Source organism: Dermacentor silvarum, chromosome 2 (assembly GCF_013339745.2).
Source record: "Dermacentor silvarum isolate Dsil-2018 chromosome 2, BIME_Dsil_1.4, whole genome shotgun sequence".
NCBI classification, from domain to species: domain Eukaryota; kingdom Metazoa; phylum Arthropoda; class Arachnida; order Ixodida; family Ixodidae; genus Dermacentor; species Dermacentor silvarum.
Genome location: NC_051155.1, coordinates 121,556,983 through 121,580,902, shown reverse-complemented (window position 1 = coordinate 121,580,902; position 23,920 = coordinate 121,556,983). Strand labels below are relative to the sequence as shown.

Below are 23,920 nucleotides of genomic sequence, written 5' to 3'. Positions count from 1 at the left end.
TATTATAGTGTTCAGTGTAATAACAGCCAGTCAGTGCCTGACTTTCTTTTGTCTCACTATTTAACAAAATCAGGTATCTCCCAAAACATACCAATTATATAATTTACAAAGAGCGTATTCAATTTAAATAAGCCGTCTTTTTAGATAACTTCCTTGGATGAAACATTTCAATTGATTTGGGCTAGTTTTAGAAGGGCTTTGGTGTTTATCTGGGCTTGTTTCGAGGTGCTGATTCACTTGCTGGTCCAAATTCATCTTGTCTTCTTGACTAGGCCTTACTGCACACGGCTACTATTGATAGCTTGCATCCCTGAATGGTTCACATCTTAGCTCTCTGACTAGCAAACAGAACAGTGCTGATTCCATTTATCACGTTGATTCAGGCAAAGCATAACAGGGTTTTTTTCAGAACCTTTGTCGTTGCACTTTCCCTAGGAAGAAGCGGTGTGGCTTCCTTTGGACTGGAAGCTACCCTGTGTCCTGCACTACACACTTGCTGACATTTCGAACAAGCATCCAGCAACAGGTGCGCAGTTTCTGCTGTTCTTCCTTAGACTCACCTGTAACACTTCTTGTTCTAAATATGGCATTTCAGGTCACCACAGTTTGGTTTAGGTGCTCAGACATTGTCACAAAACCCAAGTGTGAATCGAGAATGCGAGCATCAGTGACATACATAGTATAGTCAACGTTCATTAAAATGAAGTTGTATCTGGCATGAAAATACATTCATTATATCCAGTATTTGTTATAAGCATGCTCTGACATCAGCACAAGAAGAAAAAAAATGATGCGGTTGGGTTTATGCGAGAAAAAAAATGCCATCATGATGCCTCTGACATGGGGCATCAAAGGGTCTTCTGTCAATTTTGATGGCCCATCGTTGGCCCAACTACGCTAAGTTACAAACATGCGCTTCACAGTGTCATCATTATGCAATCGTGCGGTCAGTGTGATCACACAAGATCGACACATAGTTTGTGAGCTACAAGTAGCCAAGGCCAGCTGCTGGCCAAAGCGCATATGCATGTCGAGAATGTGCCATTTGATGTACCAGTAACTCTTGTCGAGTACTATGTGACATTTTTCAACCGGATTACATCTTTTGAGCCTCAAGCAAACAAACATTTGCATCAGTATAAACGATATTGTCTGGGGCTTTCATTATATGTTTCATTTAGCAGTAGAATACTTGCTGAAGTAAAGCGTGGAAAACCAAATTTTGTACTCATTTCACTATATCCATATTCGTTTTCTCAACGCTCTAGTGTATTCACCAAACAGACCTTCACTGGAATGTCTTCCTGAACTCCACCTAGTGTAGGACAGTGCCGCCTGTCAACCAAAGTAGGCAGAATATTTTCATCATGCTTGTCAGCAATTAATTACATTGGTGATGATGTACTTGAGAAATGTGTCTCTACTCTAGTGACTTCAAGTAGATGCTGAGAGTGCTTGGTTATGCAATTTCAGCTCAGCAGTTGTTGAGGAGCATTATGGAAGACCAGTGGCCACCTCAGCTATGTGACAACACTGCTATTTAGGAGCAGGGTTGGAATGTTAAGTAAAGCAACATTTCAGATATGGGGGCTTGCCACGTCTACATATAAAGTCTCTGTATTTGAAGTTCAATCGGGGAACATTTTCTATGATTACAGGCTCTTCAATTGACTATGACAAATGTCGCAGTGAGCTTGAAGATACAAGGCGAAAACAGGCAATCATTAATTTGCTCCCAATTCGCATTGGCTTGTTGGGTGGTTTCAGGTGCGTCTAACAGCTGGCATGTGGAAAGTAGGGCTAACCAACTGCATAGACCAGTAGGGGCTACTTATACAATTACAACTTTAAGTGTACCAGTACACATATTCCTGTGAATAAGTTGCAGGTGCTCTGCATGCTAGCTCTTCATGTAGGATGGTGTGAAGGGGGACAAAAAGACAGTATATATGTGAAACTTGGGGTAATTTCATTCATTGCTCTGAAATATTTGCAGTGAAGGCACCTCTGTCAGCAGACGTGTTCCAGCAAGACATTTCTTTAGCAGCAAATGGTGGTCGGCGCCATGTCACTTTCACTCCGCTTTCACCGAGTGAGATTCTGAAACAAGGTGACATTGTTGCCATGGACGCTGAGTTTGTCACCCTCAACCAGGTGAGCTCTACGTGCCAATTCCAGTTTTGGAAAGTAAAGTACAACGTGTTTACAAGTGCTACTAGCCAAAGCATGATCTGCTTTAAGTATAGAAATTGTTAAACAAAGTGATAGCATTCTTTTGCAGTAAAGAGGCTATGTGAGCTGTGAGCGCAATGTAGCTGCTCAGAAGAAACCACGTAAACCACGTGCATGGGGCATGGAAGTTGCAGATGAACCTTGATGAAATTATTGTTCACAGCTGGTTAAACATCTATCACAGATAAATTACTGGACATCTCAATTTACACAGGACAGGTGCTTTGACAGGTCTCGTCACGCTGTCCCAGCAGCACTGTTTTCCACCTTTCACGATCCCTACTAGCACTGAGTTTGAAAGCAACCCGGCACTGGAAAGCTAAATGTGCAGCTGCAGTGTGCTCAAACTTGTCATGGAACACGAGCTAGCCCGCCCTCAAGTCTTGAAACTTAAAAGGCACAATGGATGCCAGGATTTTATCCAGTTAAACCTTGAAGCAATGTGGCTTTTGTGGAAGGGATTCGTCAGCAGTGTTCACTGAGAGAAGCGGTAACATTAAAATTTAGAATATTGGTCACAAAATGGAACAAGATGCAATAAAGTTAATGAACATTGTGCAAAACACAAAAAATGCAGGAGAATGCATATGGTTGATACAATCTCGACTGGGTGAGGTGGGTTGTCACTGCAAGAATCAGGAGATGGCGACAAAGGCGGGCATCGTGATGATGAAAAATAGATGAGACTGTATTCACATCATTGGTACATGGTTGTGACTCTATCCGGATCTCGAGCGGTTCTGCCTTACACGGGGGCCAGGACGGCCTTAAATAACCCCTCGCGGTCTTGTGGTAGCCGATGTCTCCCTGGGGAACTTGTGAAAGTGTCAGTGCCTTTGTCAGGTTGTCAAGTAGACAACCTCTTCCCCTTCTCTTTTGGGTGCTCGCCTTTGTGTTTGCTCAGAGCGTAGAGGAGTGACGCTTTCTCAGAGATGAGATGAAGGCGATTACCTCGACACGGGAAAGCATGCGGGCATGGTACCCACACTTGAGAAATTTGAGTTTCCAGGAAGATGAGCCTCTCAGGGATGAAGGGAATTACCCAAACACGGGAAAGCATGCCGGAATGTTTCCTACAGTTGAGTGGTCGAATTCCAAGTCGATCATAACAAGGTTAACAATAGGTTATCAACAAACTGTCATTTAACTGATGTACACTGACAGGCTATCCCTGGCCCTGGTGGGGCATTTGCCATGCACAGGCGAGTGCCCCACCAAGCAAGTGCCCATGTTAGTCAAAAGGGGTTTCTCTGTTAAGTGGTCATCACATGTGGTGACTGTTGGCATACCACCTCTGTCATCAGCTGACGGCTTGTTGGTGATGCCAGCGATGATGCCGAGGAAGTGCAAACATGCATGAGAGCTCCCATCATTGGATTGTGTCTTGCAGGCAGAGCAGGTACAAGCAGAGCATGTATACAAGCATACCACATGCTGAATCGCGCTTGGCAGCATTCTATACTTGTGCGCTGTAGCTGTCCATAATAACCTCTGTATGTCTTCTTTTGCACACATCTTTCTAATGTCCTGCTTGTGGCTTAACCAATTTTATCACTTTAACCCTCTACAGGGGCGTAGCCAGAATTTTTTTTCAGGGGGGGGCGGGCAAGCGTCTGCTTTCCTCTATGTGACGTGATAGATAATAAATATCGGTAGTTTAACCAGACTCTATACAGTTAAACCTGCTTATAACGAACCTCCATATAATGAATTCCTGGATATAACGAAGTTTTTCTATTCCCCGCCGTTACTCCATAGAAGCACATGTATTTGAGACCTCTACGTAACGAAGTAGCAGTGGGAGACCCCCTCGATATAACGAATTTACCCCTCTGACAACCTAGAGATTTCGCCCCAAATTTTGTCATTTTTGTGCGAGCAGCAACCGGAAGCACCTTCTGCACCGTGACGAAATGTGAAGCGAGCGCACGTGTGCGTGCGTGCATGTGCGAGGCAGGCCTGCATCCCTCGACCCGGTGATCTTGCCGCCGCGGGCGTGACCTTTCCCCCTCCCTTCATTCAAACCTGATCCTGCCGCTTGCTGCATCTGGCCTAGCCCGCCAAGCCGGCACTCTCTCCTTTTCCAGTTGATGTTGCCGACGCGCTGGTACACACTGTGACACATCACACTCGATGAGCGCGGACACGCGCTGTCAAACGCTGGCGGCATGTGGAAGCGCCACTGCAGAAGCAAGCAAAGGGACCTTCGTGCTGTTGTCTATCGCTTCACCGCAAACTAAGCGCCGAGAACACACAGCACGCACAAAGCTACGAGCCGCCGACGCACCCGCCCCAACGCAGATCGCTTTCCAACGTACTGCGTGGCGGCGTGCGGTCCACGCCGCCACGCAGTACGCAGTTGATGCCAGAGTACAGTACAACGCCGCCCCGCTATCCCTCCCCCCTCGCTCCCTCGCCGGTGCCTCGAGCGCAACGGAAGAAGGTGCGCTTCCTCTCTGCTTTTCTTGCGCGCGCGAGATTTAGACGCGATCGTCGGCTCCCCTCGCACGTTTTCACTCGCACATACAGCATACTGCGCGCGGCAACTACCTACGTTATCGCCCTTGGACTTCATACGGAATATCTATGAGCCAAAACCAATTTTAGGGCCACAACGCGTCATAGACACCATGTTTATATAGCAAATACGGATCTCAAGGGCCATACTTTTGCTGGCGGAAACCAAAAATACGTCATAGTTGTCGCCCCCGGCACTTTGGGCGGCCAATGTTATCGTCAAGCCACCAAGCCAAGCGACATGACAAGTCAAAATGGACGCTCGGGCCGGCGCAGAGTGGCAATTCGCAATGTATGATGCGGGAGCGGTCCCACAGTTACGACGCAACAGCGGGGTTACCAATGCATTGGGTTCTATTGGAGCTGTGCCGGGACCGGCTGAAAACGACGTAACAGCCGGGAAAACGCAGCCCCCGCGAACGTAACAGCGGGGTTCTACTGTAACACTATACGACGCTACGACGCCATCGTGACGCTCGCTCTTCGTTTCCGATGCCTCGCGCTTGTGCGAAACGACACGCGTCCACGCATCCGGTACCTGGTGTGACATTCCAAGGATGAGTGCTTCGACGAAACCGGAAAATGGGTGCGCGTTACAATTGAGGGCACGTTAGAATCGAGTAAATATGGTAAGCGTTTCTTTCTCGAATTTTCGTGCTGAACCTGCATATAACGAAATCCTCTTTATAACGAAGTTTTTCAGGAATTTGTCAATTTCGTTATATCCAGGTATAACTGTACATGTATATCAAAGACGTGGGACCCCCCCCCCCCCTCGCGTGTGCGTGTGCTTGTGAAGAAATTAAGTAAAAAGTAAAGTAAGCTCAGTAAAATACAGTAAGTATGACAGGTACACTGGGCGTTTGGAGCAACGGTCTCTCATCGCGCCACTGAATGGACCAGTCTTCGAAAACGCATCATTGAGACGACCCGCCCGGTTGGAGAAGACATCATTAATTGTTAATCTCCGTTAAGCGTAGATGGCGTCGTCCTTGTCGGGGCGAAGTGCGTTTCACAAGTCAAGGACGGCTATACACGTGAAAATACATGTGTGACCAAGCTATACCTACTCCCATAGCAATAGATTGTTCGCTGCGTCTTTGCGGTAGAAAACTTAAATACGCGCAAAAACGCGTAATGCTTTTTTTTTTTTTTCGAAGCTTTCGTCGCCCTGCTCCCTCATACGAGAGGGTTGCATTTCCTGCGGCAAGTGCATGGGCCGCTGTGTCTTCCACTGTGTGCGAGCGTGCAGCCGTCATTTGCCTTTACGTCAACAGATTCAGAATTGTACAGAATATTTCACCGCACAGCATAGATATGGCATGTGTACGCATTTTAAGTAGTGCGTGCAACTCATTTCTGCTTCACTTACGCCGGTGCAAACAGGAAGCGGCCTTGTACCTTACAGAATCTCGACTGATTGATGTACTAGTGATGCAGGAATGAACTCCGGTCTTGTTCAGTGCATAGTGCACATAATAAATTTCTCAGGATGCGTGAACTCCGACGAGGACTGTCAGCGCCTGCAACAAGAGTTTACTTACGCTGTACTGCGCACAGCAGTAATCCATGCTTGTCGGCTGTGTGTTTCGTGCATTCTGTTGCGAGTCGGTGGAATTTCACTGCTGGCATCAACCCCTTCGTGTGTACATTGCTGGTTTGGGATTCCACAACACAACAGCAACTACCAGCCTTCCGTAATTGCTGGTTTGGGATTCAGCAACACAACAGTAACCACCAGCCTTCCGTAGGGGCGCAATCGCAAAGAATAGACGTTTCACGCGCAGACTAAGGCTACGTTCACACTTCGGAAGCGGCAAGCGGGCGGAAAGGCCAAAGCGGCCGGAAGATCTTTTCCGTGCATGTCCAAGTTGTTCACATTTGTTTTGCTACCGCCACTGCCTCTTTCGTTTACATCCATCTAGTCTGCATACGTTTGTCGGTGTGGTGGCGCTCATTATCGCATTATTTCGAGCGGTATGTATGCTCATTCCTTAACCCACCCATCATCAAAAGTGATCATTTTGCGCAACTTCGCGTGTCATCTGCGACCGTCGGTAAAATTCTAGTTGGCGTTCCGTAATTATCCTCACACGGGCGCGGTAGCGCTGAGTCACAGGTTGGTGCCTAGGCGTGATTATTTATTTATTTATTTACAAGTACCTTACAGGCCTCCAGAGACATTGTGTAAGGGGGGGCGATACAAAGTAAGAACAATGTAAGAACAAATTGGGTTAACATCAGAGCCAGTAAGAACAATGCAGAACAAAATGAACAACAGCAAAATAATGTCCAAGTACAAAACTAGTCATATGTATGTCACATGAATAGGCAAGTTTGAAACGCATAAAAGAAATTCAACAGCGGGTTGGACAGATCGAATGAAGCGTAGTGAAACAGACTACGCAGTTTACCGGTACTAGTTGGGATAACAAACAGAACTTAATGCAACTGCATCACTCTGAAAAAAAAAGGGGGATGCATGAAACATGGGAGCAAATGGACCAGCTAAGCATTATCAGTGAAATGGTTGATGAGAAGCTCGTGAAATTTATCGTGATTACGCTGAAGGGCGATACTGTTTGGAAGATCATTCCACAGTCGTATGGCCCGCGGGAGTGACGAGTAGTTAAAAGCATTAGTGGTGCCGTAGACACGGGCGTAGCTGAAGTCATTGTGTAATCTGTGCGATAAGTGAGAGGAACGTTGTAATTGTGCTAGCGGTGATCGAGTGCCAGTGACATATTTATGAAAGAGAGACAAAAGCGCAATGTCACGACGTAATGTTAATGGATGCAGTGAAAGTTCGAGCTTTAGCTGGGTTACACTGGACAAGTTGTTATAATTCCGCGTGATAAAACGACAAGCCCTGTTCTCTTTTATATATATATATATATATATATATTGTAAGCACATTTCACGTACTTCATCGTTCTCATTTGTATATAGCCATCATCATCCCTGTTTCTCTTCTTCTTCGTGTTTGAGCCTCGGCCGTGCCGGTGGAATAAACGGGTCTGCCAGTGCTGCTTGTCCTGGTCGTCTTCCGTCTTTCAAAGTGGTGGAGGCGCGTCAAGATCCCGACGTCCTCCTGCGTTCCTGCCCTACCTGGAGCTACGTTGCCACCCCCACAGCTATGACCACCCCTGCGTCGGCCGCCGGCACTATCGCTACCCCTGACGCTCCTGCTCCTACGACATCGGCTGCACTGACATCGTGCACCATTCTTCGTGATCCACCAGTCTTTGCGGGTCTCCGCGGGGAAGACGTCGACGACTGGCTCGACAACTACAACCGCGTGAGTTCGGCCAATGGGTGGACCGATAGACAGAAGTTGACTACCGTCGCGTTCTATCTGACCCACGTTGCGAAGACGTGGTATTTTAACCACGAAACTGACTTCACCGACTGGTCAGCGTTTACTACCAGCTTGCGGCAAATTTTCGCGTCTTCATCTGGCCGTTCAAAAGTCGCCAAACAGAAGCTCGCTGCGCGTGTTCAACTTCCGCAAGAGTCATATACATCGTACATCGAAGATGTCCTGGCTCTATGCCGCCGCGCCAACGTTGGAATGACGGAAGCCGAACGCGTTCGCCATATTCTTAAAGGCATTGGTTCCATAGCATTCAACGCTTTAGCTGTCCAAAATCCTACCTCGGTTCAAGATATTACATCGATGTGCCAGCGCTTGGACGAGCTTCAGGCCCTCCGTCTTCACCGTGACAGCGACCTTCCAATGCCACCTCATTCTGATTTACGTGCTCTTATCCGCTCTATTATTCGCGAAGAACTTCAGGAGCAGCAACAACGGCGATCCACTGTTGTTCCCGCCCCATCGCCAACGTTCGACTTGCGCAACCTTGTGAAGGAGGAGTTGGCAGCCATGACGACACCGACAACGTCTGTTGCCCCAGCAGCGTTCCCGATGCCCACATACGCGGAAGTCGCTGCAATGCCACCTGCTACTGTCCCTTCTGGGCCTCCTGACCTCACCTGCGGCCATTTGGCCTCTATGGGCGCCCGAGCACCTGCTGCACCTTCGTATACTCCGTGGCGTCCACCTCGTCCGGTCTGCTTTTACTGCGGTATACGGGGCCACATATCGCGTTACTGCCGTCGCCGCCAGCTGGATGTAAGCCGAGGCTATGCCGATTTCGAGCGAGACGAGAACCGCCGACACGACGCTTACTACCCAGGCCCGTCCGCTTTTACGCAGCGTCGTTCTCCATCTCCTCCAGCGTCTCCACGTCTGCCTCAGGGCTCCCGTTCGGCTAGACGACGTTCTCCTTCTCCCTACCGCCGCTCTGCATCACCGCTTCGCCCCATCTCCCGCCTTGCTGACCAACACTCGGAAAACTAAGGATTGCAGTTTTTGGAGGGAAAACTGCGTCCTGCCGAACTTCGGAAATACCTCCTTGTCGCCCGGCCAATATGCTATCTGTAACTCTCGAAGGTGTTCCTGTGCAAGCTCTCGTCGATACTGGTGCCGCTGTTTCCGTTCTGCGTAGTGATTTGTGCTCACGGCTTCTTAAAGTCAGAACGCCTTATCTTGGACCCGTTTTACGCGGCGCTAATAACGTACCCATTCACCCCGACGGACAATGTACGGCTCGTGTTTTGATCGACGGCATTCGTCACCACATTGAGATGATTGTGCTACCCGTGTGCATCCATGAACTTATTCTCGGTTGGGACTTCCTGCATTCTGCCTCCGCTGTTATATCATGTAGGGAGAAAGTAGTCCACATCACAGATACCACGGATGCACCTATTTTGGAGTCGTCACCCTCCATCTTGAACTTGGCTGTCGCTGCAGATTACGTCCTGCACCCTGGTCACGAACACATTGTAGCTGTGATATCCGACCAGCTAACCGATGGAGACGCACTAGTTACCCCCTCTTCACGCTGCACTTCACGAGGAATTCTAGTTGCCCGTTGTCTCGTCCGGTTTTCATGTCGCCGAGCGCTCCTGTACGCCTGCAACACAACCCCAGATCCTGTATTGTTGCCCAAAGGGATGACCGTGGCAACCTTCACCGACCCGCCACTGATCTCTGTCGCAGCGCTTTCCCCTTCTTCGTCACCAGTACCAACCTCAGGTTTGGATTCTTCTTCTCTCCGAGCCCTAATTGGTTCTGACCTAACCGCTGCCCAGTCGTATGCGTTACTCGCCCTTTTGGCTAAGCACAAATCCTGCTTTGATAGCTGTGCTACCGCATTGGGCCAGACTTCCGTAGCTGCACACCGCATCGAAACCGACGGTTCTGCAATTATACGCCGTCGCCCATATCGTGTTTCGCAGTCGGAACGGAAGATCATTGAAGAACAAGTTGATGACATGCTAGCACGAAATATTATACGACCTTCATCCAGTTCCTGGGCGTCTCCTGTCGTTCTGGTGAAGAAAAAGGATGGTTCCATTCGCTTTTGCGTTGATTATCGAGCGCTCAATAAGATTACACGCAAGGATGTGTATCCCATGCCTCGAATTGACGACGCCTTAGATACACTACAAGGAGCGGAATATTTTTCCAGCCTTGATCTGCGATCGGGATATTGGCAAATTCCCATGAACGAGGCTGACAAAGAGAAAACCGCTTTCGCCACGCCGGACGGACTTTATGAATTTAATGTAATGCCATTTGGCCTGTGCAATGCTCCAGCCACGTTTGAGCGTATGATCGACACTGTTCTTCGTGGCCTTAAGTGGAAAACCTGCCTCTGTTATCTAGATGACATCGTTGTTTTTTCTTCCAGCTTCAGCCAACACCTACAGAGATTAGACGAAGTCCTCCAATGCCTTTCAGATGCTGGTCTCCAGATTAATACTAAAAAGTGCACATTCGCCAGCAGAAGCATCAAAGTGCTGGGTCACGTCGTTTCAAAAGACGGCGTCCAACCTGACCCTGAGAAGATTGCTGCTGTGCTTCAATTCCCTTGCCCATCAAATCAAAAAAACATTGCGCAGCTTTCTCGGCCTGGCGTCTTACTTTCGCGGTTTTATACGCAATTTTGCTACAATAGCAGCTCCTCTACATAAGCTCCTGGTCACCGGCGCCTCTTTCACATGGTCCGAAGACTGTGAGTCGGCATTTCAAGCCCTTAAGAAACATCTCACTTCCGGACCGGTGCTTCGCCATTTTGATGAGAGGGCACCCACTATACTCCACACTGACGCAAGTGCGCAAGGCATCGGAGCAGTGCTCCTGCAACGGGGCCCCGCGTCTAAAGAGCAGGTTGTGGCGTATGCTAGCCGGACCCTCTCGCCATCTGAACGGAACTACACAATCACAGAGCAGGAATGCCTGGCTATTGTTTGGTCCATTCAGAAGTTTCGCCCATATCTCTATGGTCGCCACTTCACCATCGTAACCGACCATCATGCTCTGTGTTGGCTGTCATCTATGAAGAACATGTCAGGACGCCTGGGACGCTGGATATTGCGCTTACAAGAATATGATTTCACGATAACGTACCGGTCTGGCAAATGTCATCATGATGCAGACGCACTGTCTCGATGCCCGCTTTCGCCTTCTATCGATCGTGCGCACTCCCCGTCTCTACCACGTCACTCTGACGCTACGCCTGCCGCCCACCAGCTCACGCTAATGTCACTGGATCAAGCTCAGCTTCCTTCACGCTCCGATTTAGCTTCCCTTCAGCACGCAGACTCCTACTGTCGAACTCTCATTGATCGCCTTCGCGGCCTAACTAAACCACCCAACAGCCGCTTGCGACGCCAGCTTCAGCAATTTCGCCTTCAAGATGGGGTGCTTCATCGTTATATTTATCATCCTACGGGTAACAAGTGGGTCCCAGTCATACCTCGCTGCCTTCGTCTTCGAGTTTTAGAAGCATTTCATGATGACGTTGCCGCCGGCCACTTAGGCTTCCTGAAGACCTACGACCGCATCAAGACCCGCTGCTTCTGGCCTGGATTGTCCACAACGGTAGCCAAATACGTTGCCTCATGTGCGTTGTGTCAGCACCGCAAACGCTCCACATCCCCGCCTGCCGGTTTTCTTCAGCCTCTGCCTTGTCCGACCGAACCTTTCGAGTGCGTTGGAATTGACTTATACGGTCCCTTGCCGTTGACGCCCTCCGATCACCGCTGGATCGTCACAGCGGTAGACCACTTAACAAGATACGCCGAGACTGCGCCTCTTCGATCTGGTGCTGCTTCTGAGGTTGCTGACTTTTTCCTGCAATCCATAGTCTTGCGCCATGGTGCTCCTCGCGTTCTTTTGTCCGATCATGGCAAAGCCTTCATGTCCCACGTCCTCGAAGAAGTCTTGCGGCAGACTAATATGAAGCATAAAACCACTTCTACGTATCACCCGCAAACCAACGGCCTTACTGAACGCTTCCACCGAACGCTCTCTGACATGATTTCTATGTACTTACGTCCTGACCACACAAACTGGGACAACATCCTTCCCTGTGTTACATTCGCTTATAATACTGCGACACAACGCACTACCGGTTACAGCCCTTTCTTCCTGGTGTATGGACGATCTGCCTCCTCCGTCTTCGACTCCGAATTCTTTTTCTCTCCTGCTTCGCCTAACACCTCCCTCCCAGAAGAGTTTGCAGCTCAACTCGCGCATTGCCGTGAAATTGCTCGTCGCAACACCGCCGCTACCCAAGAAGAAAGAAAACGTCGCTGCGACAGTAAACGCCGCGACATCGCCTTCCATCCTGGAGACCAAGTCCTCCTATGGACGCCGGTTCGAACCCCTGGACTTTGCGAGAAATTCCTTCACCGGTACATTGGGCCCTACACAGTCCTACAACAAACTTCCGCAGTGAACTATCTAGTCACTCCGCTTCACTCCGTCGAGGACCGCCGTCGTCGTAGTGCAGAAATTGTTCACGTCTCCCGCATGAAGCACTTTATTCCTCGTTCAGCCGATCTTTAGATTGCGGCCAGGTTGGCCGCTTCCACGAGGGGTGGAAATTAGTGTAAGCACATTTCACGTACTTCATCGTTCTCATTTGTATATAGCCATCATCATCCCTGTTTCTCTTCTTCTTCGTGTTTGAGCCTCGGCCGTGCCGGTGGAATAAACGGGTCTGCCAGTGCTGCCTGTCCTGGTCGTCTTCCGTCTTTCAATATATATATATATATATATTATGTTATATTTCTTTAATAGCTTTTATTTACTAGTTGTAATAACATTTCATCATTTCGTATTATTGTCAGCGCCTCCAGAACACCAAAGCGGCAACGGGAACATCAAAGCTAAAACCCAGGCTGTTGGGGCTCGCCGAAGCCTGCGCGTCCTACGTGAGACCTACGCTCCCAGTCTATCGTCGCGACGAGAAAAGCACCCCGCAAATTCTGCAACATACCGTGCACGTGCGAGGAGAATTATGGAGCGCCAACGAGGAATCTGCCATGGAAGTGGAAGAAGAAATGGCTTTTATACTTCTACCTACTTGCTTTCTAGAAATGGACAATGAATAAACGGAAGACACGGACACCTTGGAAACGGCGGTGGTGGGTTCACCTGGCTTTGCTAAAGTGTTATAGAAGTTGGGTCACGCCAAGGCTTCGTTGCCGCAGTTACGGTCACGCGACATTGAATACTATCACGAGTATTGCTGACAGTACGTTTTAGTACCACTCTTGTCGTAGAGCAAAGGGTGGTTCTTGATCGCGTCGATCAGCCTTGCAGTCTACACTTTTGGTGCCATGTTCAATTTTACGACTGGATGTTTACATGCTAGTCTAGGTTCCGGTCGAGCAGAACGACTTTCCACCGCGTTTCTGCTTCGCCATGGCGAAAAAAATCGATTCGAGACTGATTTGGCTCGTCGCCTGTCTTTGTGCCTGTTTTTCCGCCTAGGCGGGCGGATTTTTGCAAGATTTTGCCGCTTCCGCCAGCTTCGGGACCAAGTGTCAACGTAGCCTAAGATCCTGCGCGAGCGCGGCCTAACCGGCACCTGAAGGGAAGCGGCGGAAATGTATACCGGAAATTTGGACCACCTGGGGTCTTTAACATGCACCTGAATCTAAGTAAACGTGCCTCGAGCATTTTCGCCTTCATCTAAATGCGGCTGCCGCATTTGTTGCTTCATTTATTGCGCATTTGTTGCTTCAGAATGCGGCCACCACATTCTCGCCCAAAACCTCACAGAGTCTCAAGGCCTTGACAAACACCATGACAGTTTTTTCCATATGCAGACATGATTCGCTGTAAAGTACCAAGCCAAACGGAAGTGCCCAGGAATGAATTTGTGATAGTAGCACCGGTTTCTTGAATTATGTCAGCGCAAAACGATGAGAACAAAGGGTGGGTAAGGGGGGGGGGTGTGAAAAAAATTTCGGGGGGGTTTGAACCCCCCCAACCCCCCCCCCCCCCCCTGGCTACGCCCCTGACCGTGCCAACTTTTTCTACAGAAATCCACCAAACTTTCTTAAATGTGTTAATGACTGGTTCTTTGTGAACACCTTTTGTTATTGAAATATCAGCAGTTCATTTGTTTTTCCTGATGTCCATTAGTGACAATTTTTTTGTGTTGTAGAACTGCAGATAGACGTGGCCTCGAAAACAGTTATATTGTCACGTGGATATTGTTCGGTAGCCGAGTGAATGACCTCGCAGTACGCCGGCTTTTGGTCTGCTCGAAACGCTGAAATTCATCAATCATTGCGTTGATGGTCGCACAATTTCGGCACAGTACAGTGCAGTCCACTTATAACGATATCAATAAGAATGAAAAATCCGATCGTTATAACCGATCATCGCTATATGTAGACTGCCGTTAAAAAAATGCCAAATATACCTTTGCAGTCCCGAAACCAAAATTGCCACTTGCGATAAAAAATCGATGTTGTAGAAAGTAGGCTGTGACAAATAAAACGTTTATTTATACCTCTAAATAGCATCTCAATTGTTAGGCGCACCGAAATAGAAATCTGTGCTTGCTTTTGCAAACTTTTGGATTCACAACTGCCGTGCGCATCACGTCCAGCTGCTGCGCGAACACTGGCGGCTATAATTTACAGTGCATAAAATCAGTGAGTGACTCGATCAACGATATTGCACTTTGGTTGAGCATCGGGGTCAGTGTCAAAGACGGGCCATTGTCAATCTCGTTGTCAATGCCGCTGCTGTCGTTGCTTTCGTCGCACAACGCCACCGCATCTGTTGCGACAACGATCGCCCCATTGGAGATCTGTTCGCAGAGCGAGGCAACACTATCTGCACTCAGAAACTCCTCCATTGAAGCACCACCTATTTCATCATCGGTAGCGACGTGCTTCCAGAGTTCGATAATGTCAGCAGCTTCCACAGTGTTAGTTTCACCCATAGAGGCTTCGTCCTGGCACACAAAGCCCACCTTTTCCGTTGAATAGCATGATGCGCCACTGCTTCTAGCCTTCATGATCGTGGCGCTCCCGGTTTTCGTAATCGTCGATATCATCGACTGCATGAGCTCGTACCTATTCAAGTCCTGCAAAATTCTCAGCTTCGTCTCAACAGACCCTGCTTTGCGCTTTTTCGGCGCACCTAATGCTCGCTGAGAGAGGGAGATTGTAAAGGGAGCGCAGGCCGCGCATCGCTTATCGCTTTCTTCACCACCCCCCCTCCTCCTCCTTCTCTGGATGCTCGCACGACCACCGGCGATGCGACGCGGACGCGAAGCAGCTGGCACCATCTTGTGCACGCTGCATCAGCTTGCGATGCTCTCTGTGGCTTTCGCAATCAGCGGGCGGTAATGGCGGCAGGTATGAACTCGCGTAGGCAAACTTTTGCCCCGTCTCAGTTAAGGGCAGCTTAGGAACACAATTTCACGATTATTCTGCATGAAAAACGCTTGCCCAGAAGCAAAATTTCGATCATTATATCCGATATGCGGTGAATAATATATTGTTATATATGTTTTTTTTTTCTCGAAGCCCTAAAGCATAAGTTGATACTTTTAAGTCGACTCATCGTTATAACCGATATATCAATATATGTGGTATCGTTATAAGTGGACTGCACTGTAATAGGTTGAGTGCATCGTCTGTGATTCCCTTCAGCACGTGGCCAACCTTGTCTGACTCCGTGATGTCACTGTCGACCTTACGGCAAAGAGCCTAGATGTCCTGAATATAGGATATGTATGGTTCAATGGATGTCTGAGCGCAGATGGATAGCTCTTTTGTTGCGGCTGCCTTTCGACCCATGGGCTTCCCAAACAAGGCACTAAATTTTTCTTTGAAAGTGTCCCAACTTCCAATATCTGCCTCGTGGTCCGCGAACCATACCTTTGCTGTTCCTTTGAGATAAAACAGCACGTTCGCCGGCATCAGTGTTGGGTCCCAACGATTGATCTCACTGATGCATTCATAATCGGCAATCCAATCTTCACGTCAACTTCATCTGTACTGCAGAACGTCCCTGGGTCTTTAGGATGTGAAAGGACGATCGTTGACATTGTTGTCGTGGCTGGTGCAGGCGTCATGCTGGCCGGCGCAGGCATGGTCGTGGTCTCGTTTGTCATCATGATGACCCCGAGTCGTTGACCACTGCGGAGCTCCATTGTAGAGCGCTTCTGGTACCCCACACCTCCACCATATTGTCAGGGGGATTCACGAGTACACGGGAGAGGCGGAAGCCAGCCACCTAACTGCATGCCGCTATTTTTAAAAGCCAGGGGAGCCAGACTGCTGCGTTTCCACCAACTGCACCCACAAAAAAAAGTTTTCTGGGTAGCTGACACCATTTAGTAGTGCAGCATTCACACCAATATGATAAAATGACTACTTCTTGTTTGTGGCACTGAGTAGTCAAATGGATATTCCTGGATAAGTGAAACTCATCCTTGACACGAAAAGGGTTAATCATTAGAGTGCCTGCAGTGCACCCTCAAGCCTGTTAGTTTGAAAAGTCTGCCAAATACTGGTAAAGTGCAGGAGATAAGCAAGTTTAACATGTTTTCTAGACAATAAAAACATGGCACCTAATAGGTGCTATCTTAAGTTGGCATAAAGTTGGCCAGCATTTCTTAAGTTGGCATTGATGTCCCTTTATGATGATGTTTTCAGGAAGAGGCAGAGATACGGAGTGATGGGACAAGATCTACCATTCGTCCTTCCCACATGTCTGTTGCTAGGATCTCCTGCCTTCGAGGGTAAGGGGTTCAATTCATTTTCTATTTGCTTTGTATGCAAACCTTATGCCTGAAAGGTGATGGTTTTATATGAAAAACGCTGTTTGCCAAAAGAATCTCACTTTTTGTCACATGATGGGCACCCATAGCCCATGATGCTTTATTAGCACATAAATGTAGTTAAAACACGATAAAACGAAGTTTGTAAAATCAGCAGTTTGCTTCATTATGTCAAAATGTTTTTACATTGAAGTTCGATTTCTTATGCAACTAAGTACAGTCGCCAGTGCATTTTTCTTACATGGAAAGGGCTGCAAAATGTTCTGCATTATCGGGCAATAGGAAAAAGGTAATTTTAATCAGAAAAAAATATCATTTTGATAATTTTTATACTCGGTGAGGAAAGATATGGTTTCATGCCGTGTTGACGATATCTTCACACCGATACGAAGTGAAGCCAGCCACGCGTTCGCGTCCATTCTGCCTCCACGGCTTATAGTGTTGCCTACAGTGGGACGACGCTATTATAAAGAGCGCCAGCCGCAGGAGGCGAATGCTTCGTCTGCCTGTCGCTTAAGCGCTTCTCTGAACCTATGAACGCAACCTCCAGTACTAAACGCTCGGGAAGACAGTGCACTTGATGCCACACCCTTGCTTTGCAACGTGGCAGATTGGCTTTAAAACGGTGCGCGCGGGCTGTGTATGCACTAAGCCACGCTGACAGCCATGTGCAGCCATGGTCGCACTAGAAAAGGATGCGCGTGCCAACCTGCTCCCCTCCTCCCTCTTCGAGCGCACTCTCTTAACAAGTGGCACCGAGGGGGTGTGTTCCGTTATGTGGCGCCACTTGCGCCACTCTGTAAAGGGGGAAAAATAAACACAGGATAACTTTCAAGCGCAATCCCGTCTTTACGTTTCTGCCTTTACAGGGTGACTCAAGTGGCGCCACACAATGGACAGCCATCTAAAACGAAACTGTAACACCCCCCTTTCCCATTGCTCGCGTGGTAAGATGGCGTGCATTAAACCACCATCCTTCTTGGCTCACCCTTGCAAGCTTTCAGTTGCACTTTTCACTCGCACAACTATCGCACGGGGCACGATAGGATCTTATTGCACTTGGACTTTGTACGAAAAATGACGCTGCTCCGCTTCAGCGGTCGCGCTTGGTCACGCGGCACGTGAATTGAGAGGTGCATTTGCAAGGAGCTGCTAGCAATTAAACCATTTGACCATCTGCGTCCACGGAACTTTCCAATTATTGTCTCGGTATTCCTTCGTGGTGACAGTGAAATTTTGTTATATTGAAATTGTGTATAAACACACTTTGTTATATTGAGGTTCCAAATACATGGTGTTCTGTGGACAAGAAATAAAAAGTTGAATACTTTGTTATAATAAAGTTCATTATATCGAGGTCTAACAGTAATTATTTGTTTTCAAAAATCACCAGAGTCATTGTAATACAGTGGAATCTCGATGATACGATCACGGCTAATACGAATTTCCGGATGATACGAATTTTTCTGAGGTCCCGGCCGAGCCCCATTACTTTGCAACGTGCTAGAGAACGGTTGTTACGAATCGATTTTCGACCCGCATCGGTTGATACGAATAAACGCCGCCCCACTGACGGCCGCGAAAGAGAACAGTGCGCAGTCCCGCGCGTTTTCCTATTCTCTTTTGGTGCGGAAGAGCGGACGCGACGCTGGACATCGCGGAAGCCGCGACTGGGCGCGAAGAGTTTGAAGCGGTGGCGCTTTTGTTGCTTTTGTGCTTTCTTTTTGTCTCTTCACTCGCTGCGGCGGCCGCGCTGCCGCGCTTCCCCACGAGCGGCCGCCGCAGCAAGCGAAGGTTCGTGCGGTCTATCGCTTCAACGGAAACTGAGCGGCGTAAGCACAGCGCATACAAAGGTCAGAGCCGTGTGGAGATCGCTTTCAAGATACGGTGCGCGCGACAACACCAACAGCCGGCACAGGCGCAAAGTACAAGAACGCATTTGTTGGCAGAGTAGGAGCCGCCCCCCCCCCCCCCCCACTCCCCTCCCTCCCGCGCTACCTTCCCGCTTTGCTCCTTTGCTCCTTGCGCGTGGGGAGATTTCATCGTCAGTTACCCTTGCGCTCGGTTGCAAGATACGCATTTGGCGCCACAGCACATCGTCGCCCCCCCCTCTCTCCCTCCCTCCCATACCCCCACAGCCTTTCGCGCAACGGAAGTCGCGTTTGCTCACCGCTGTGCGTTCGCTGTCTGTGAAGGCGCGCGTCCTTTCACTTGCACATACGGCGCGCAGTGACGACTTTATCGCCCTTGGACTCGTGCTCCACGTCTCATGCTCCTCCTCCGCATCGCATTCGTTTATCTCCTCTCCCATCGATGGGCGCACCTCGTGCTCGCTACCGCCCTTATCGGCGAGATTTTCCCGCGGAAGCCATAATTTCGTCTCACGCGGCTGCACTGTAAGCAGTATGCGTATACATGGAGTTCTATGGGAGGGTAAACGGGAGTCGGAAAAGGCCGCGTTGTAGCCAGTTCTGCACTATGAACGGTTACGTTATAAGTGGTCTATACTGTAAATGCTTTTTACGTACGTGTGCCTGAGTGAGTTCACCTCTCGACTCTTTAATTTAGGTAGTTTTAATTGTGTTTCGATGATACGAATTTCGGCTAATACGAATTTTTTTCGTGACCCTGTGAGATTCGTATCATCGAGATTCCACTGTAATTGTTTTTTGAGTAATAAGTCATTGTACATATAGATAATGGTTTTTCATTGCCTTCCTTGCTAAACACATTATAGAGCTCAAAGGCAGGAGCCTCTAGCTTGCTTTGGCTATTACATGAAACTAAGTTTCATATAGATGCATATAGATTCTTAACTGGCAGCCATAAGTAAGCACAGACCTGAAGACTTGAGAGCAGACACAAAGAGATAAGCACCCAAATGCAAAGTTGCCTTGCTAGTTTTTACCCTAATTGCAGTTTCTCGCATTTGCTTGTCACATTTTCCAGGCAAGGGCCTCTCGAAGGGATTCCATTTATTGATGACTACATTGCAACTCAAGAACAGGTAAGTTGTCCTTTGCTTATCTTCTGCAGTAGCACTGTAATGCATTTACATACAGCCTTATTATTGTTGCTATAAAACAGGCACATGCTGAGCAATAACTGCAGTAGACCAGCACTCTGGGCCCTTTGTTTGCAAACTAGTTGTTTCTAGGGGAGGGGACTCCAAAAAAAGTTTAATGCCAAATTGAATGCAAATATTGTGAACTTTCTTTTATATATAAAAGCAAATTATTGCTTGTTTATTGTGCATGGGTAAGGATCACGTCAGAGAATGCAATAAAGACAAGAATATAAAATTCTGCAATTTATAATATGGTGCTAAGCTATAAACAATATATAAAATTTAAAAAAGGCACCAAGTACTGGCACAGGGGTACCGAAACTGAACCCCCCAAAAAAAGATATGCTTTTGCACAAACCAGAACTGAGCTGGAACATTAAAACGTTTTTCACCACTGGGCAAAACCACGAAAAAAAAACATCTGCGGATCCCACGCACTGTGACAATCGGTTTGAGTGAAGCTTTCGTTGCTGTTTGTGAAGAACGTTGTTGCTGCTTAGCGGCTATGTGCACTTAGAGACCACACGACCCAGACGGTGATATGATGACTATGATATGACAATCGTGGGAAGACGCTGGAGTGGCGACAACAGTATGACACCGACGACATGATGACCATGGGATGCCAACAATCGTATGACGACGGCATGACAACCATGGGACGAAGATGTTGGAGTGGCGACGATGGTGTGACCACCATGGAATGACTATGCTTGTGTGGCGACGGTGATATGACATCCAAGAATGACGATGCTGGCTTGACGACCGTGGGATGGATGATGACACTGAAGTGACAACAATGGTGTGGTGATGACTGCATGAAACTATGGGATGACGACAAAGGTATGACGGCAATAATGAGATGATGACAATGTGATGCCTATGCTTGTATTATGCCATTGGCAATGGCATAATACAAAAACATGACAACAGTAGAATTACTATGATAAAATTATGATGATGGGACAACCACAATGGCAACTTTGTGATGACGCGGTGACGACAATGGCATGACAACGAAATGACGATGACAGTATGGCGATGGCTCAAAAATGGCAATTTGATGATGATGACATGACAACACAGTGAGTGCAACAGAGTGAAAGCAGCAGAAAGGTGACGATGACATGACAACGAAGGAATTATCACAGTCTCATGAAGGCGATGAAAGGACGTTGACGGCATGTTGGTGTTGGAGCTCACGTGCATCACCTGTCACTGCGGGCCGCCTTAATCATACTAAATCTGGTGTTTGCTTGCATTGTGTCCAGTACCAGCCAATCTAGCAGGTTTAATTGGCCCTATGTCCGGTACCATGGGCAGCCTTAATTCACCCTATATCCAGTGTTTGTTTCCACTATGTCAGGTACCAGCCAATTGGGCCGTCTTAATTTGCACTATATCTGGTGTAAGTTTGCACTATGTCCTGTGTTGGCTAACCATGCAAGACTAGCTAGCAGCCAGCAGGGATGCCTATGGTATGACGACAACGGACTGATGACGACATTACTATCAGCTTAACCCACGCATTCAGCAAGAGCTATTGGGCAAGACAGCAGCCATTAGCAGCAGCAGGAAAGTCGAAGGAAGAGGCTAAGAAAGTTTCACTTTAAAAAGAAAGATGCCACTAGCTCCGACTTGCTACTCTGCAGGGGTAGAAGTATGGTGAAGAGGAAGAGAAGGAAGATGGAATTGAAGCAGAAGACACTCATGCAGTTTATTCACTTTTAAAAATCAAAGATTCCTCTTAAAGCCTTGTGCCAAGTCTACTCTTGGGTAAGAAATATGCAGTAACTATGCGGATTATGCGGAGCATAGTTACTGCATACTGTGGTCAGTGTTTGATTAAAATAGACATTTCTGGAATCTGATTTGTAGTCTGCTGCTGCTAGTGTGTTCTATGTGGAAACAGATGGTGATAGCATCATGCTTGTGTGCCAACAGCCAAGAGAAGTCAATCAGCATGCCTATGAGTGTAGATATTAAAAGAATATCAGAATAGTATATTCACTAGAAAAGTAAGCTATTAATTACCCTTCGTTTTCCTTTGCACTTCAATATCCTCCATTCCTTTACATGTTGCCAGGTGGTGGACTACCTGACCCAGTTCTCAGGCATCCAGCCTGGTGACCTGGATGTGACCATTTCGTCCAAGCATCTGACCACACTTAAGGCTACTTACCGAAAGCTGCGCTACCTCGTGGATGAAGGAGTCATCTTTGTTGGCCATGGTCTCAAGAATGACTTTAGAGTCATCAACCTTGTTGTAAGCATGCTACTACAGCCATGTTATGAATCTAATGTTTTCCTTTTTTTCTTGCACTCTTCTTTGCTTCCTAAAGTCAGCGCACACGTTGATCTTCAAATTGAGTCCTTATCAGAAAGGAAACCTGACAGCAATTCTTTCTCAGTGACTCAATGCAGGAGCTAGACACTGAAACAATATCATTGATATTCCCTAGTTCTGCAGTGAAGCACTTTAAGCACTAGTCTCAGAAGTGCTTCTCCTTAAAAGTGTGAGGGTTGGCCTCATCATTGTTCAAATGTTTGCACCATTTAGACAGTATAAACATGTATACAGTCAACGTCCGATTTTTCGGACTCCCTAGAGACCGCAAATATGCACGAAAAATCAGGCAGTCAAAAAAAAAAAAAAAACGAGTGCATACCATTAATTAAGCTCGGGGGCTCAAATCGCTATAGCCACATTTTAAATAGCTTTAAAGGCCTGCCTGTACACTAATTAGGCGTCTCGGTGCTCATACTGTTACAAGAGACAGCAGGTGCATGTGTGTATAATTAAGGAACACATTTTATGTCTCATGACAGTAGCCCCTTTGCACTCTTGGTATTCTTCACCGCAATATACTACGTATTGCGTATGCTTGACCGCGCAACATCGTTGTATTGCGGCGAAGCTGACTTTTGGAAACCGACAGTATCCAACGCTTTAGACTCTTGTCGTGCTTTCCACACTTTGACAAGCATGAGGATGGTGTAGGCACCATTGCCGACAGCGACGAATCCTTTAAACAAAAAACAGGGCACCGAGCATGGAAGCTTGATAGCGAACGTCAAAGCATCTAGGCCTAACTACAGCACAAAACTACTACAATGGCTGCCAATAAATCGACGGGCAAAAACGCTTGTTCGAGGCTGCAAGATATTCAAAATGGCAACTGTGGTGGCTTCACTTAATACTGTTTCAGACCTGAGATCATGGCAAAAAAAACAGAAAAATCGGACGGCAAAGGTTTCAGTGTCAGAAATTTCAGACCTCCATATGCATTGGCTCCATGATGTACGTGGTGGTGGCTCAAAGATATCCAAATTACAGTGTAGACCGCTTATAACGTAAGTCGCCGGAGTGGCGAATATCCGCACTATAAGCGGTACCACACTATAACCAAAGCAACAATTTTCAAGGCCCGCACATATGCAAAACATGTGCACCGAGCTGCCACGCGTATGCGACAGTCGAGGAATGCGACTAGAACGTTTGCATTTAATTTACAGTTGAATCTCGTTAATTCGAAATAATTCACGCGGCGGCTGCCTCCGACCGGCATTGCTCCGGCACCGCCATAGAGTAAAAGCTTAGGAGAGACCCCTCAATGTCGCGCGCGAACAAAAAAGAAAAAACGCGGCGGAAATTTCACCCTCTCGCAAATGGCAAGGTCGCCAATTCTGCGTTGCGCCGGAACATGCGTGTACGTGCCATCGTCTCAGCCACGCTATCGTAGCCACGCGTAGAAAATGGCAGTGAACCCTTCTTTCTCCTTTATGCTTCCTCTACTTTCTAGTCACGTGTTGACCTTGCACACTGCGGCTACGGTGCCCAGGCCGGTGTCCCAGGCCGGCCAATGAAACTGCCCACGCCGGCAAATGCCCGCTTCCCGATAACGGCAGAAAACGAAACTTCGGGGAGCTGGCGCCG

At 47.9% G+C, this 23,920-nt stretch overlaps 1 protein-coding gene across 14 annotated transcripts in view; it reads left to right on the top strand.

Annotated features, from left to right (window-relative positions):
- The window catches only part of LOC119441720 (PAN2-PAN3 deadenylation complex catalytic subunit PAN2), a 201,891-nt gene that overhangs the window by 163,684 nt on the left and 14,287 nt on the right, over positions 1-23,920 (top strand). For 9 of the 14 annotated variants that reach the window (XM_049661559.1, XM_049661561.1, XM_049661563.1 and 6 more), the window contains 5 exons: positions 436-526; positions 1,997-2,154; positions 16,792-16,877; positions 19,866-19,923; positions 22,070-22,249. The exons of 2 other annotated variants lie outside the window; for them this stretch is intronic. In XM_049661559.1, coding sequence (XP_049517516.1) covers positions 436-526; positions 1,997-2,154; positions 16,792-16,877; positions 19,866-19,923; positions 22,070-22,249 — 573 coding nt within the window. The remainder of the gene's footprint in view (positions 1-435; positions 527-1,996; positions 2,155-16,791; positions 16,878-19,865; positions 19,924-22,069; positions 22,250-23,920) is intronic. 3 more of the 14 variants (XM_049661568.1, XM_049661567.1, XM_049661557.1) reach the window with 3 other exon arrangements.